This window comes from Diplotaxodon limnothrissa, linkage group LG13, assembly GCF_057381915.1.
Source record: "Diplotaxodon limnothrissa isolate DT_005_m linkage group LG13, D_limnothrissa_male_GT1.1, whole genome shotgun sequence".
NCBI lineage: Eukaryota > Metazoa > Chordata > Actinopteri > Cichliformes > Cichlidae > Diplotaxodon > Diplotaxodon limnothrissa.
The window spans coordinates 15,427,543-15,441,580 of record NC_140608.1 but is presented as its reverse complement, the minus strand read 5'-3'; the positions used below and the strand labels follow the sequence as shown (position 1 = coordinate 15,441,580).

The 14,038-nt window shown below is 43.0% G+C and overlaps 1 protein-coding gene across 1 annotated transcript in view; it reads right to left on the bottom strand.

Moving 5' to 3' along the window:
- hcrtr2 (hypocretin (orexin) receptor 2) overlaps positions 1 to 368 on the bottom strand; it is a 38,521-nt gene extending 38,153 nt beyond the window's left edge. The window contains exon 1 of the mRNA XM_085369360.1: positions 152 to 368. Coding sequence (XP_085225486.1) covers positions 152 to 368 — 217 coding nt within the window. The remainder of the gene's footprint in view (positions 1 to 151) is intronic.
- Positions 369 to 14,038: the final 13,670 nt, after the last annotated feature.

The following is a 14,038-nucleotide window of genomic DNA, read 5'->3' as shown; positions in this document are numbered from 1 at the left end:
GGATTTTTTTCATACTTCAAGTAATATTTGCGCTGATATTATGGAGAGGTGGGAAAAGTTGCTCGAAGTGTGCTTTTGCTTTATGATTTTTGCAAGTTGTTAAGATGAATGGAGAGAGAGAGAAATGAATGCATTTAAAGGTACGACTCACCAAGCGAGTTCCCAATGAGTGAAACGAAGAATACAATAATGTAAGCCACAATGAGAACCCATTCATACTGCTTGGGGTGTAAATACTCTCTCCAAATGTATCTCAGAAGTTCCTCGTCGTCATCCAAGGTGGGATGCACATGTAACTCCGTGCTGTTGGGTAGATGTCCAGAAGATAAGCACTCCTCGCAGTCCACGTTCCCAGTGATGCCAGACATGCTTCCAGGTGTTTTGTGTGCCCGATGAACTGCAGCTGTTGCTTGTGCGTCTGCAGTGACCGCAGGTTGTTTGAGCACACTGCAAACGCGATTCTAAATGCGCTCCGCACGGACCACTCGTCAGAATGACGCTGGTCTCCCTTCTGTCTCCATTCAAAGCCACTGCAGGGTCAAACACCAACACAGCAGATTGCAGCGAGCAACGAGCTCTGAGCTGCAACCCGAATGCCCACTCGCGTAAAAATAGAGAGAAACGGGGTGTTCGGGCATTTCTGCGGGGAGGGGTGCATGAACAAGGTTTGGAAATGAATGGGGTGATTTAAAATGCATCAGCTTAATCTGCCTTTAATTCTGTGCGAAATTCAATTACAAGCATATAAAGGAGGGCACATTGGACGGACGGCTTGAGACCAATTCACGGACACGGTTAACCCCCTTAATCCAACAGTGCACTTGTTTTAAACTAATTGGTTTAACTGGGTCCTGTAGTGCTTGAGCAAATTGTTGTGACTGTGTGAAGGTAATGACTGAATGGTGGGACAAGCCTCAGACTGTGTACCAATTTATTGGGGACATGTTTTCGAATTTTATTTAAAAAACAAAACGAAACAATGACAACAATATAAACTGCTGTTTTTATGTCATTAAGACTCCTTTTTTGTATTTATTTAGTCTTATTTCTCTTTGTCATAAGCTGTGAACAGCTCTGGTGTAAACAAATCATAAATCTGAACATCATTTCAGCATCTTGTTTTTTGGGGGCATATACTGCATACTGTCGCTGGGTTTGTTTAGGCAGCTCTTCTGAGCAAAATATGGTGTTATGATGACGGTATGGAAATCATGATTCCATTCAAAATGAATAGACCAGATTAAATCTGCAAGGCAGTCAAAGCACAACTGCACGGACTCCTGCTGAGAAGTTAAAAATGAATTAAATGGTACATTTGAATTAAAGATGTGAATCTCATGGTGGAGCAGTGCTTAACAAGGCTGCCTTACAGGAAGCTTCAGTACCCTTGATAACATAAGACATATACATCAAGTGAGGGTCCTTTAAAAAGCCTCTGTATGAATCCTCTTCCTCATGGTTTATGTTGACATCATAATATATTTGAATTCAGGATTAGGTTTTGTAAATTGTGCTTTATGTATCTATATGTGCATGCACGTATACATTGTACTGGGCTACTGTGCCTGTGAAGCAAACTGTCCCAAGGGGGCATTGCTACACCACTCTACCCACTACTGAGTTCTGGTTGGCTCCTTGTATGATCTCCCTTTCCCTATTTTGTTTCCCTGTCAGAGTGATCTGTTTTTTTCTTGCAGTTTAAAATCTAATCTAAGATTAATTTAAACTTAGCTTTAAGTGTGTGTGAATATAACGGTTATCTGTCTGTCCGTTAGCCACGTAAACTGTCAGCCTGTCCATTTTATATTCTTCTCAGCCAGTGTCAGCTGAGAGTCTCGGTGGATAAGCGGTTGTGAAAATTGTTCAGCCATCCACTGTAGTATGAAATCATTAGTGTCTAGTTATTTTACGGTTTTTTCTGATTGCTTAAGCACATTTTTTGTAACTATTGGCTAATTTTGCAAAACTCTTCACACAAATAAGAAAACCTGTCACCCAATCATCAAAACATTGTAGTTCTCTTGCAAAAGCAAACACAGCTAGATTAACTCTTCACACCATCGTAAAAATGGTGTTTCTGTATCAAACAGTACACACAAGCCATCATCTACTAAGCACACAATGCACCAACTGCACACTGATGGTATGAATACAAAACACATCTGGCTTTTGCTTTCTCTGTGCACAAGGTAGGCTATGTCAGTTTGAGCTCATACTTCTGTCATAGATCCATAAGCATAGAGGGATCCAAACTTCAAGTACTGGTGTTTATTCAAACACATCAAAACAAACACAAGTGTTTATTTCCAAGTATAGGATTATTTGCAATCGCCATAATGACTATATGGGTTACTTGGTCTGCAGTGAACATGCTTCCTCTGCCCCCAGCATCTGGTCATCTAGCAATTCGGTAAAGTAACAATTTCAGTATTTTTACATCAATGGTATTGGTGTGTTTCTCATTGGCATATGGCAGTGCTACAAATCTTTGTGCGAAGTGACTGTACTAACCGATTCTCATTTCAAGATGTCCTTATGATACTTGCTACAGTGTAGCGGCTCGAGTTAGGCTGGACCCGTTGGCCAGCTACCCTCAGGGTCATTCCACGGTTGACATGGTCCACTATTGTAGCTCTGATGTCATCAGCAATTCTATTTCTTACTCTTCTTACCCTTCCTATCCCACCTCCTCATCCTCCTCTTCCCCCTCCTTGTCCTCCTCTTCATCCTACTTCTTCACCTCCACGTCCTCTTCCTCGGCCTCCTCTACTTCTCACTCTTTCTGCTCCCTCCATTGTACTCCACACACAGAGCTTACCTGTATTATAGTGCTTAGGCTGATTGCAAAGTGAACTAATTATCTAAAAAAGTTTTCACATGTGACAGTGTGCCAGACAGTTGGCAAAGTAGTGTAAATAATGGCCATAAATGTGTATAGTTTTGCTGGAGTGCACTGATCATTTGGAAATTGAGTGTAAAGCAGTGAGTTGTGTTTACAGTTCTGCAAAAAGAGTGCTGTGCAGTGGATTGTAGCTACAGGTTTGCAAAGTGTGTGTTACAAAATGGCAAACTGAGTGTAAAGCAGTGTTTGTGCTTTTAATTTTGCAAACTCAGTGAGTGGTTTTGCTATAAGTATCAATAGTTTTAGAAATTGTGCTATAAGAATCACAGTTAGGGTTTAAGCATTCAGAAAAAACTGTAAGTCCCTCAATGTACCTCAAAAGTGTCATTGATTGAGGTACTGCTAATAATTGTATTTGTCACGGTATGGCATGGCACACCGTGGAAGGAGTGGGGGAAGGAGGACCCAGGCGCGGTGCTCTATGTACAAACAGTGTTTATTTACAGAGTGAAAACAACGTAACAATAAATCCCCGTATTCTCCCAGACTCCCGTGTCGTGTCTCCCGTGAATAGTCCGTGTGCTCTCTGCTCCCGTGTCAGCACCCCCCGGTGCTCGCTGCTCTCCGTGCCTTCCACTCTCTTCCTGCGGGAAACAATAACGGCAGCTGTCAGGACACTCAGAATGGCAGGCATACACTTTCAGACTTAGCTTAGACAGGGTGACTAACGTGGAGTCTCATGCAATGATCCCGCGTCGGTGGGAGCTCCAAGACTCTCTTACAGTTTTTGCCCACTGCTTGAACACATTTTGCAAAACTCCGCTCTCTGTGCCAAAACTGTACACACAAGTACACATGACACAACACTGGGAAATATACCATTCACATCTGTGCCAAATTGAAACTCTACTCCCAAAACCTAAACTCTGCTGTCAAAACCTAACATTCCTTTGTCAAAATGTAACTCTGTTGACAAAATGACACATACTTGCGTCATATGCAAACACTTACAGATCAGGGGGAACACACTAGTCTCCTTTACATAAAACACTGCAGTCCTTGATTTCCATTGTTTATTCAGAAGGCACATTTACAGGAGACACATTTCCAAACAACCAAAAACGCAAATAGACCTACCCAATGTTGTACATTGCAGTACCATGAATTCAGATAAAGCAAAAAAAAACAACAACAACACAATAATACTGCAATAGAAAAAACACTATACTGTAAACACAAAAAACCATGACAATTGTGCATAAGTGGGCTCATGGATCCCGCCATCTGTTGGGGTCTGGCCACAGGACCTCATCAACATCGCAAGCAATGTCCTCTCCTGCTAGGCACCGGGGAAAATATCCTCCTGCATGTCGAAACCATCCATGGATTGCTGTCACCTGAATGTCGCCGCAGGCCTGTTCCATTGCCTGCAGAAGAGGCATGCGGGCATGTGGTTGGCGGTCATATACTCGCCATCTCCAAGCCGAAAAAAATTCCTCTATAGGGTTTAAAAATGGTGAGTAAGGGGGCAAGTATACCACTTCAAGTTGGTTGTGGTTGGAGAACCAGGCCTGGACCAGAGCAGCCCGATGGAAACTGACATTATCCCATATCACCACAAACCTGGGCTGATCTGGTCTGTTCTGTACAACTATATCATGGAGAGCATCTAGAAATGTGAGTATGTGTTGGCTATTGTATGGACCTAGTGTTGCATGATGGTGCAGAAGCCCTCGAAGGCATATGGCGGCACATAATGTGATGTTTCCCCCGCGCTGCCCTGGGACGTGCACAATTGCCCTTTGGCCAATTACATTACGACCCCGTCGTCTTGTTTTGCTCAGGTCGAATCCAGCTTCATCAATGAAAATGTATTCATGAGGCTGTGCAGCTCCATCCATGGCCAAGATTCTCTGGAAAAAAGGGGAACATATCACTGTACTACAGTGCTACACATGCAGCACCCTCACCCCATCACACAGGTACCTGTGTAGCTCTCAGAATAGATCCATGTGGTACTGATATGGTACATATTCAGCTGCTACTGGACTTCACCAATACTCTATTGTAAATGTAAGGGACAGTTACACGTACCCGTACATATTCAGCTCGAAGTCCTTTGACCCTGTCACTGTTCCTCTCGAATGGGACTCTGTAGAGCTGCTTCATGGTGATGCTGTGTTTACCCAAGATGCGTCTGATGGTGGTGATGCTCACATGGTCTATGTTGCTGAACACTCGCCTGTCTGCAAGTATTTTCCGTCGTAGCTGGTGGAGACGGATGGCATTGTCTGCCCTCACTAGGTCCACAACGGCAAGTTCCTGCTGTTGTGTGAACAGGCGTTGGCGTCCTCCCCCAGAAGGTCTTCGAGTCATTCTAGAGAAATACAACCACATATTGTCATCGGTTTGCTTATTTTTCTTACAGTACTTTACTGTATGTACTGTGTCATCCACTGTACAACACTGTACTTCAATATAAGGAATCAGCCACTTTGGCTGCAAAAGGAGCATTAGCACCCCGTACACTTGATATGGTAATGTGATATACTGTAGAACAGTGCTATGAAACCATCTGAGTAGAGCAGAAGGTATGGAGGTGAAGACATACCTGTTTTCTAGTCGGAATGTTCGTATTACAGATGCCACTGTGAAGCGGCTTAGATGTGGGTGAACTCTCTGCCCAGCTTCCCTCATAGTCAGGCCGTGGTTGATGACATGGTCCACCAAAGTGGCTCTTATTTCATCAGAAATATGGGTCCGTGCATGGCCTCTTCGGCCTCCTCCTCCTCTTCCTCTTGCTCTCCCTCCATCCATGCTTGCAAAGTTCTTGAAATGGCTACGCTGAGGGCTTTTTGTAGTTGGCTAATTGGTGTTCGGTTTTGCAAGTAAGTGCCTTCAGGTGTGTATTTGAGTGGTTGCAATTACCCGATGTGTTTTGTATTTTGGATACATGTGTTTTCCGAATGGCACCCTGAAATTTCATTTTGTGAACGAAGTGTCTTATGTATGAAATGGAGTGTAGCATGCAGGACCATGTGTGTTGCATAAAGGAGTAGGTGTGTTGCATAATTGGAACTGGGGTGCAAAGCAGCGCTTTTGTTTAAGGTAGGGGTACATGTGTTTGAGGTATGGTAACAAAAGCTTCAAGTTGTGTTACTTTAGTCTAGGCATGGGTTCATGGTGTTCAAGCAACGGGCAAAAACTGTAAGTAGCTCCCCCGACGAGGCCTGATCAGCAGCAGGTGTGTGGCTTCGGGTGTGGCCAGTCCCTCCGCAGGGCCACACCCCTCAGGCCTGCAGGTGGCCGAGCTCCATCCTCCAGGCACACCCGCAGACATACACACCCATACCTCGCCTAAACATATGAGTGGGACACAGACTAACACAGCACAGAGAAGCACACATATGTACACGCACAGAGAAGGGGAAACGACACCAAAAATACATAATAATAATACACAGGTCCATGACTGCCCAGGGATCCTGGGTCGGCCAGTCCCAGGACCCTGACAGTATTAATGTTTTCTTGACATTAATTTGAAGGTGGCTCATGAAATAATAAATTTTTAATTGTTGTTGCAGTCAATGTTATTGCTAAAACCTTTTAGGAGACATCGGTCTGTTCAGCAACATGAGTCATCTATATTTATTGTAGCAAATTGATTAATATTTGTTTTTACCCCAGTCATTGTCATTGTCCATTAGCTTTCCCACAGAGCATCCAGGTATTGACTAGTGATGGGTCGTTCGCGAACGAAATGGCTCTTAGAGCCGGTTCTTTGACGTGAACGACACGAGCCGGCTCCTTATCGCGAGCAGTCACGTTTTTTTTTTTTGTTTTTTTTTCCTTTCTCTCAGCCTCTCTCTCGCACTTTTTTTCCGCTGCACTCTGCAAGCGAGCCTTGTGCTTTACGCTGGGCAGAGGGGGGGAGGGGCGGTAGTTACACTCAGTACAGGAACAGAGCCAGAGAGAGAGAAAGAGAGGCAGGGACAACAACATTAGAAAGGTATAGTAATCATCCACAACTATTTTCGGTTGCAGATGATAAAGGATTCAGAAAGTTTATTCATGCAGGCCCATATGACAGAGAATATGCATGTTCTTTTTGTTTTCATATTATAATTTATATTTAATTGTGTTGTGGTTTGCAGTGTTTTATGTTGTTTTCACTTTAAATTTGTAAAAGAAAAAAGCTGAAAATTTAAATAGTTAAAACTTGAAATGTGAATAGTTGATTTTTGTATTATGTGATTTATTTATTACATTTTATGTGGAGTGAATAAATAAAAGTATATTTACGGTGGCCCCTAGAGACAAAGCACATACAAACTTCAAATCACGTACGAACTCTGAAGCATGTACAAACTCCAAAACACGTAAAAACTCCAAAACACGTAAAAACACGTACAAACTCCGAAGCACGTAAAAACTCAGAAGCATATAAAAACTCAGAAGCACATAAAAACTCAAAACACGTACAAAAGACAACAGAAGTGCTCCAGGATGCTGGGCGCAGTGTTGAGCCTTTGTTATCTTGTGGCTACACAAGCCAGCAAGTACCAACGACCGGATTTGGTGTGTGGTAGTAACAGGTAAATGAACTTTTTTTTAAATTATTTGAATATATATGAGTGCCTGTGTATAAATACACAAACAATACACACATGCTTTCAATTGTGTAATTTAAGTGATCTAGTAGCTCTGCTTTGGAAGTTCAGTTCATGCTAGAAATGTGTTTTGGAGTTTGTACGTGTTTTGTCTCTAGGGGCCACCGCATATATTTATATATAAACATATATAAATAAAACCACTTTTTTTACGTTAGTAATTCCTTTTGTGCATAATTTTATATTATTGTTAATAATAAATTAATTAAAGCAACAAAACAACCTGAAGAGCCGGTTCGGAGCCGAAAGAGCCGGCTCTTTTTAGTGAGCCGAACCGAAAGAGCCGGATCTGTAAAAAGAGCCGGAAATCCCATCACTAGCATTGACTTTTCTGACTGTGATTTCATTATTAGGGGACAGCAGGGTTTCTTTTCTTTACGCTGAAATTTGCCTTGTTTACTGCATTGTATAATCATTTCTTGTATGTCAGAGAAGACTTGTGTTAGATATGCCTCATTAGTCGTTTTTACTGCATTAATGTGACACAAAGTGGAGATTTATCAAAGAGTTTTTTATTTAGTGCAGCCATGAACTGAGTCATTACAACTATGCCTCCTTATCCTGAAGGTCAGACACTTATGTGTCCTTTCTCAAGACTTCACTCTTGATAACATAAAGTAATGCAAAAAGAACATGTTCAGGCAAACAAGTGCTCAGCTATAATCGTTAGAAGTGGCAGACTAGTTGTCACCCCACACCATGTTTCCTGTCTTAATGCTAGACTAACTGACTGCTCACTATAGCTTACACCTATTTACCTGCCTGTTAAAACCACTATCTAATGAGCCAATCACATGGCAGAAACTCTGTGTATTTAGGTACATAGACATAAGTGATGGGTCAGTCGCGAAGAAATGGCTCTTAGAGCCGGCTTGTTGAAGTGAACGATGCGAGCCGACTCCTTATTGGGAGCCGTGGGATTTTTTTTGTCTCTCACTTTTTTTCGCAGGTCAGCCTTTTGTTTGCGCTGAGCAGAGACAGGAGGAAACAAACAGACCCTTGCGTTTGCGCCCTGCCTCCTCTGCTCAGCCGGTAGTTACACTCGCACACGAAAAGAGCAGGAGGTTAAAGAAAGAGAGCTGGGTTTTCTGACAAACCATCCTACTTTGGCAAAATGTCCTACCCTAAGTAGTTAATGCACATTTCTGCTGTCACAGAGTAATACCAGCACAAATTTAAGTAGGTATGATGGTTTGCCACTTAAATTCGCCCATCAGAGTAGGCTTGTAGCTCATAAAGCCAGGACGGTTTGCCACTTAATTTTACCCGTTAAAGTGTTTTTCTAGCTCTTATTAATAAAGGTATGATGATTTTCCACTTAATTTTAGCTGTTAAAGTATGCTTCTAGCTCAGTTTCACAAAGTTAGGACTGTTCACCATTTAACTTCGTGTTGTGCGCATGCGCACAAACAACGGGTAGGATGGTTTGTCAGGTAGGATGGATTCCCATAACACCGGGAGCAACAACAAGTCACAACATCGTCACATTAAAAAGGTATGGTAAAGAAAATTGAGTGACACCAAGAAAAGAAGAAAAATCTGGAACCATTTTAATTTTATTGACAATACAAAGGCAGAGTGTAGAGCCTCGCCGTTGCTCTGCGGGTACCTGGGACTACTGGTGACATGCTCAAAACAGTAGTCCTTTGCAAAGTCTTTCATTTCTTGACATGCAAATTGTGGGCCATTCTCGGTAATCAATGCTTTAGGTATTCCATGGCGTGCAAATATTGACTTTAAATGCACAATCACATTGGCTGAACGAGTTGGGCTGAGTATATCTCGAGAAATAATCTACTACCAACAGATAGTTTTTGTCTTTTAGTGTAAACAAATCAGCTCCTAAATTCTGCCTCTCAGGTAAAGGTGTGGGCATAAGAGGTTCCCTCACATTAACTCTCTCCTGTATGCACAGCCTGCACTTAAGGACAAGTTCACTGATCTAATTACTTAAGCCTGGCCACCACACTGCTTGTTGGGCACGTTCTCTGGCACTTAACTACCCCTTGGTGACCCTTGTGTATTTTGTCCAAAACTGCATTTCGCATGTTCGCAGGTATGACCAACCTTGTGCCTCGCAGTAGTAGTCTGTTGTGTACACTCAAAACTGCTCTTTCTGACCAGTAGTGTTTTACTACTCCCTGCAGCTGGTTCCTGTCAGGCCAGCCCTCTGCACAGAACTTCATGACTTGGGAACAGACGCTGTCAGACTGTAGCTGCTCACGGAGATCTGCAAGGTATTTGCTGCTAGTAGGAAGGCCCTCCAGCACTGCGTCAACGTAAATATCGGTGTCCTTCATAAGATCATTGTCTCTGGGCATGACGCTGTCTGCCAGCGGTAACCGTGACAGCGTGTCGGCTGTGGTGAGGCTTTTGCCTGGAATGTGCCTTATAGTGTAAGAATACCTCATTAGGCGCATGCGGAATCTCTGTATCCGCGGTGGAAGCAAATCCAAGGCTTGCCCTCCAAGTAGGCTCACAAGTGGCTTATGGTCGGTCTCAAGCTCAAAGTGTAGCCCTAGAATAAAGTCACTGAATCTTTCACAGGCACAGGTGAGCGCCAGCGCTTTTTCCAGCTGGGCATAGCGCTGCTCTGTGGGTGTCAATGATCGTGAGGCATACGAGACTGGTGACCCATGTCATTGTCTTTCTGTAGCAAAACTGCCCCCAAACCCGTATGAAGAGGCATCTCCTGAGATCTTTTGGGGTTTGTTTGGGTCGTAAAGCTGCAGTACTGGAGCGGATGACAGTTCTTCTTTTAAACTGCTAAACGCGTTTTGTTGCTCGTGCCCCCAGTACCACGTTTTTAGTTGAAAGCAAGTCTCTCAGTGGTTTGTCTTTTTCGGAGAGGTTTGGGATGAATTTCCCCAGCTGATTCACCATTCCTAAGAAGCTCCTAAGCTCCCTCACGGTGCTTGGCTCTTTCATATTCTGCACCGCACTAGTTTTGTCAGGGTCAGGACTCATGCCTTCAGATAACACAATGAATCCTAAGAATTTCACTGCTCTTTTGCCAAACTCACATTTTGACATGTTCAGGGTGACGCCCGCCTTCTCTGCACGGTCGAGGACAGCGTGGAGTCTCATGTCGTGCACCTCTTTCGTGGATCCCCAGACCAGGATGTCGTCCATGTGGCACACGACTCCCGCGAGGCCGGCTGTCACTTCCGTCACCATCATGTTTTGGAAATGCTCTGGTGCACTGGAAATACCAAATGGCAAACGATTGAAATGGTATCTACCAAATGGCGTAATAAATGTGGTGAGGAGAGCAGATTCTTTGGACAGCGGTATTTGCCAAAAGCCCAGTATTTCTCAAGCTTGGAGAAATACTGCGCACCTGTGAGCATGCCTAGCGTTTGGTCTACAGAGGGGAGGATATATCTTTCACGACACACTGACTCATTTAAAGGTGTCATGTCCACACAGATGCGGACTTTCTCTTTGTCCTTTTTGGGGGTTACGACCATGCCGCGACACCAGTCTGTGGGCTCTTCCACACGACTGATTACTCCCAACTGTTCCATCCTCTCCAGCTCTGTTTTGACTTTGCCCAGTAGTGGCAGTGGAACACCCCTTGGCACTTTCAGTGAATAAGGTTTAGCGTTGGGCTTCAGCTTAAACGTGTATGGTTTTTGAACAAGCCGAGCCCATCACATAGTTTCGGGTACGCTTTCTTCACTGTTTCAAGGTCAACATTGTCCATTCGGGCAATTAGTTTCAGTCTCACAGAAGCTGTCCTGCTTAAGAGAGCTACACGCAGATTTCTGACTACATAGATTGTCTCTGTAGTGCTCCTGTCACTGTAGGAAATGTCCTCCTTTGTAGACCCAAGTACGATCAGTGCTGCACCTCCTGGTCCATACAGTGGCTTTACAGCTTTTTGCAAATGTTCATTTAGCTGCTAAATGTCTTTGAATGTCTCCTCTGAGATAGCTGTGACATCTGCCCCTGAGTCTAATTTAAATGTCATGCTTTTGCCTCTCACGCAGATGTTAGCAAGCCACGGGTCTTCTCCTGAATCCAGTTCACCTAGGAAAAGTCCGTCTGCACTGTCTGCCACCTCATGCACAGTTGTAGACCTACAAACTCTCCCGTGGTGTCCACGTTTCCCACAGTTGTGGCATTCTGCATTTTTGCCTGGGCACTGTGCTTCTGGGTGCATCGGTGCTTTTCCACATTTAGAACATGTTTTATTCTCTTGTTTTGTTATTTGTGGTTTTTGTGGCTTGAACTGCTTTTGGTGTCTGCTTCGGAATTCGGAGTGCAAAGTCGGACCGTACAAATCTGTAACTCTGTAATTAGGCGCCATTCTTCTTATTTTACGGCGCTGTTGTTCAATCGGGGGATGCTCTCTGTTGAGGAAAAAGCATGAATTTGTTTGTATACGGAGGTATCCATTGTTTAAATGTCCCGGTAGTCGAAAAGGAGGCAGAGCTGTTGAGAAATGCTAGGAGCTAACTGGGCGCTAACTGTGTCATTCAAATATATTGAATGTCGCAATCTTGGCAAAGAGAGGAAGTGACGTAAGATTTGCGCATGCGGGGTACCGATCGGGTTTCAGGTACGGATTGGGTAGTGACAGCAATGTTTTACATGCCCCTATTTCCTGTTTAGTGGGTAAGTACTGCTGCCTAGTGGCGCATGATGTACGTCAATATAGATTACACCACAGTAGGTAGGAAGAAGCTGCTCATTGAGTCACCTGTGATGTAATGCAAAAGAAATGGCTGAACAAGCAAAATAAACATTTCCGAAGCACGTCCATCCTGTGTGTGTCGGGTCTTTTGCTACAGCATGCTTGAGACGAGCTACTGAGGTTCAAGCTGAGCATCAAATTCAAGGGACTTTGGATGTGGGGTAGTTGTTGGTACCATACATGCTGGTCTGAGTTTTTCAGAAACTGCTGATCTTCTGGCATTTCCCCTCAAAACCATTTCAAGGGTTTTAAAGAAAAAAAGAGAAAATAGCCGATGAGCAGTAGTTCATGGGTAAAAATGCCTCGCCTGAGTCCAGAGTCGTCTTATCTTCTCTTATGAAACCTGCATCATTAGGAAAAGCAAATGAGTGTATTTCTGAAAATCCCAAACTGTTTTAAGACTTACCTCCTGGTATCCTTTAACAGCATGTTTGCCCCTGCTTTGTATAAAGCTAGGCTAATTGCTTGTTGGACGTGACCTTGCATTTAGCATGCACACATTAAGTGATCTACATTTCTCAAAATGTTGAGAGGTGTGTTGGCCTACTGTGAGGTCAATTTATTATAGTTGCTAATGTACATAATTTGTTTATTGTGACAAAATGGGAAAGTATCAGTGTCACACCAATTTGCAGACCCTTTCATGTTTATCTTCCACTTTAATGCAATTATGGAGATGTAATGGCCGATACCCAAAGAATAATATAGAGGAAAAAAACATCTGATCTATAATAAACTCTCAGAAAAAATAGCAGCTGCTTGCTACAACTGTGTGGCACTGCAGGAGTACCCTGTGATGTAAAAAAAAACAAAAAACAAACCCCAGCTCATTCAAATTACATATTTATTTCACAATATTCATTTGTTAACTTGGAAATTTACTTTTGCAGTCTTTTTCTCCACCCACAGCGAACAATCAGCAATTAACCTACACGTCCTTGGACCTTTGAAGGAGACTACCTGGAGAAAATGTTTCAGGCACAGAGAGAACAAAGGCTGCAGAAATCTTCAGACCCAGCGCCTTCTTGATGTGAGGTGGCAGTGCTCTTCACCTTTAAATACATATATATAAGACAGATGGAGAATGACAGTTGTTTTTCATTTAATATAAATAAATCATAAAACCTTAACCTTAGCCAAAAACAAGCCGTTTTTTCACATTGCATCTTAAAGTCTGGAAGCCCAAGATTAGCCCCGGGGGGTGCATTCAAAAATATTGTACCTATAAAACCAGAAATAGAAATCCCAAATTTCTGAGCGTGTATGCTATGCATTCGGAAATAACTCCTGGGGTTCATGTCACTTTGAGTGGGTGTCAAGGTCTCTAACAGGGGAAGAGCATGCACTTTTTCAAAGCTGCCTTTTTCTATTAAATTAATGCTATATGTTTCAGATGTCATCAGTGAAAGCAGATTGTTTTCTTTGAGCCCAATTGACACTCAGAACATAGAAGCAGAACTCATTATTTTAGGAACCAAGCCTCCAGCAAAATAATGTCAAACACGATGCAGGTAAGCTTCTCTTCAGAGGGTTCACCTAAGACTGTAGACAAAATGATCGCAATTTGTTTTGCACCCAAATATAAGAAGACTATTTGCAATAATGAGTAGGCATCAGCTATGAAATCCTGAGTCTGATCCATTAATTTTGTGTCATGTAGGAGTGAGCTGCTGTCATAGTCGCCTTTTATTTTCATGTTTGAGAATAATAGATCCATCTTTTGTTTGTATCGATCTGCTCAGCTAGGTTTTTGTCTTCATTTAGACACCTGACAACACTGAGCTGTTTACAAAATCACAACTCTTTTATTCTTCCAATATGTGCAAT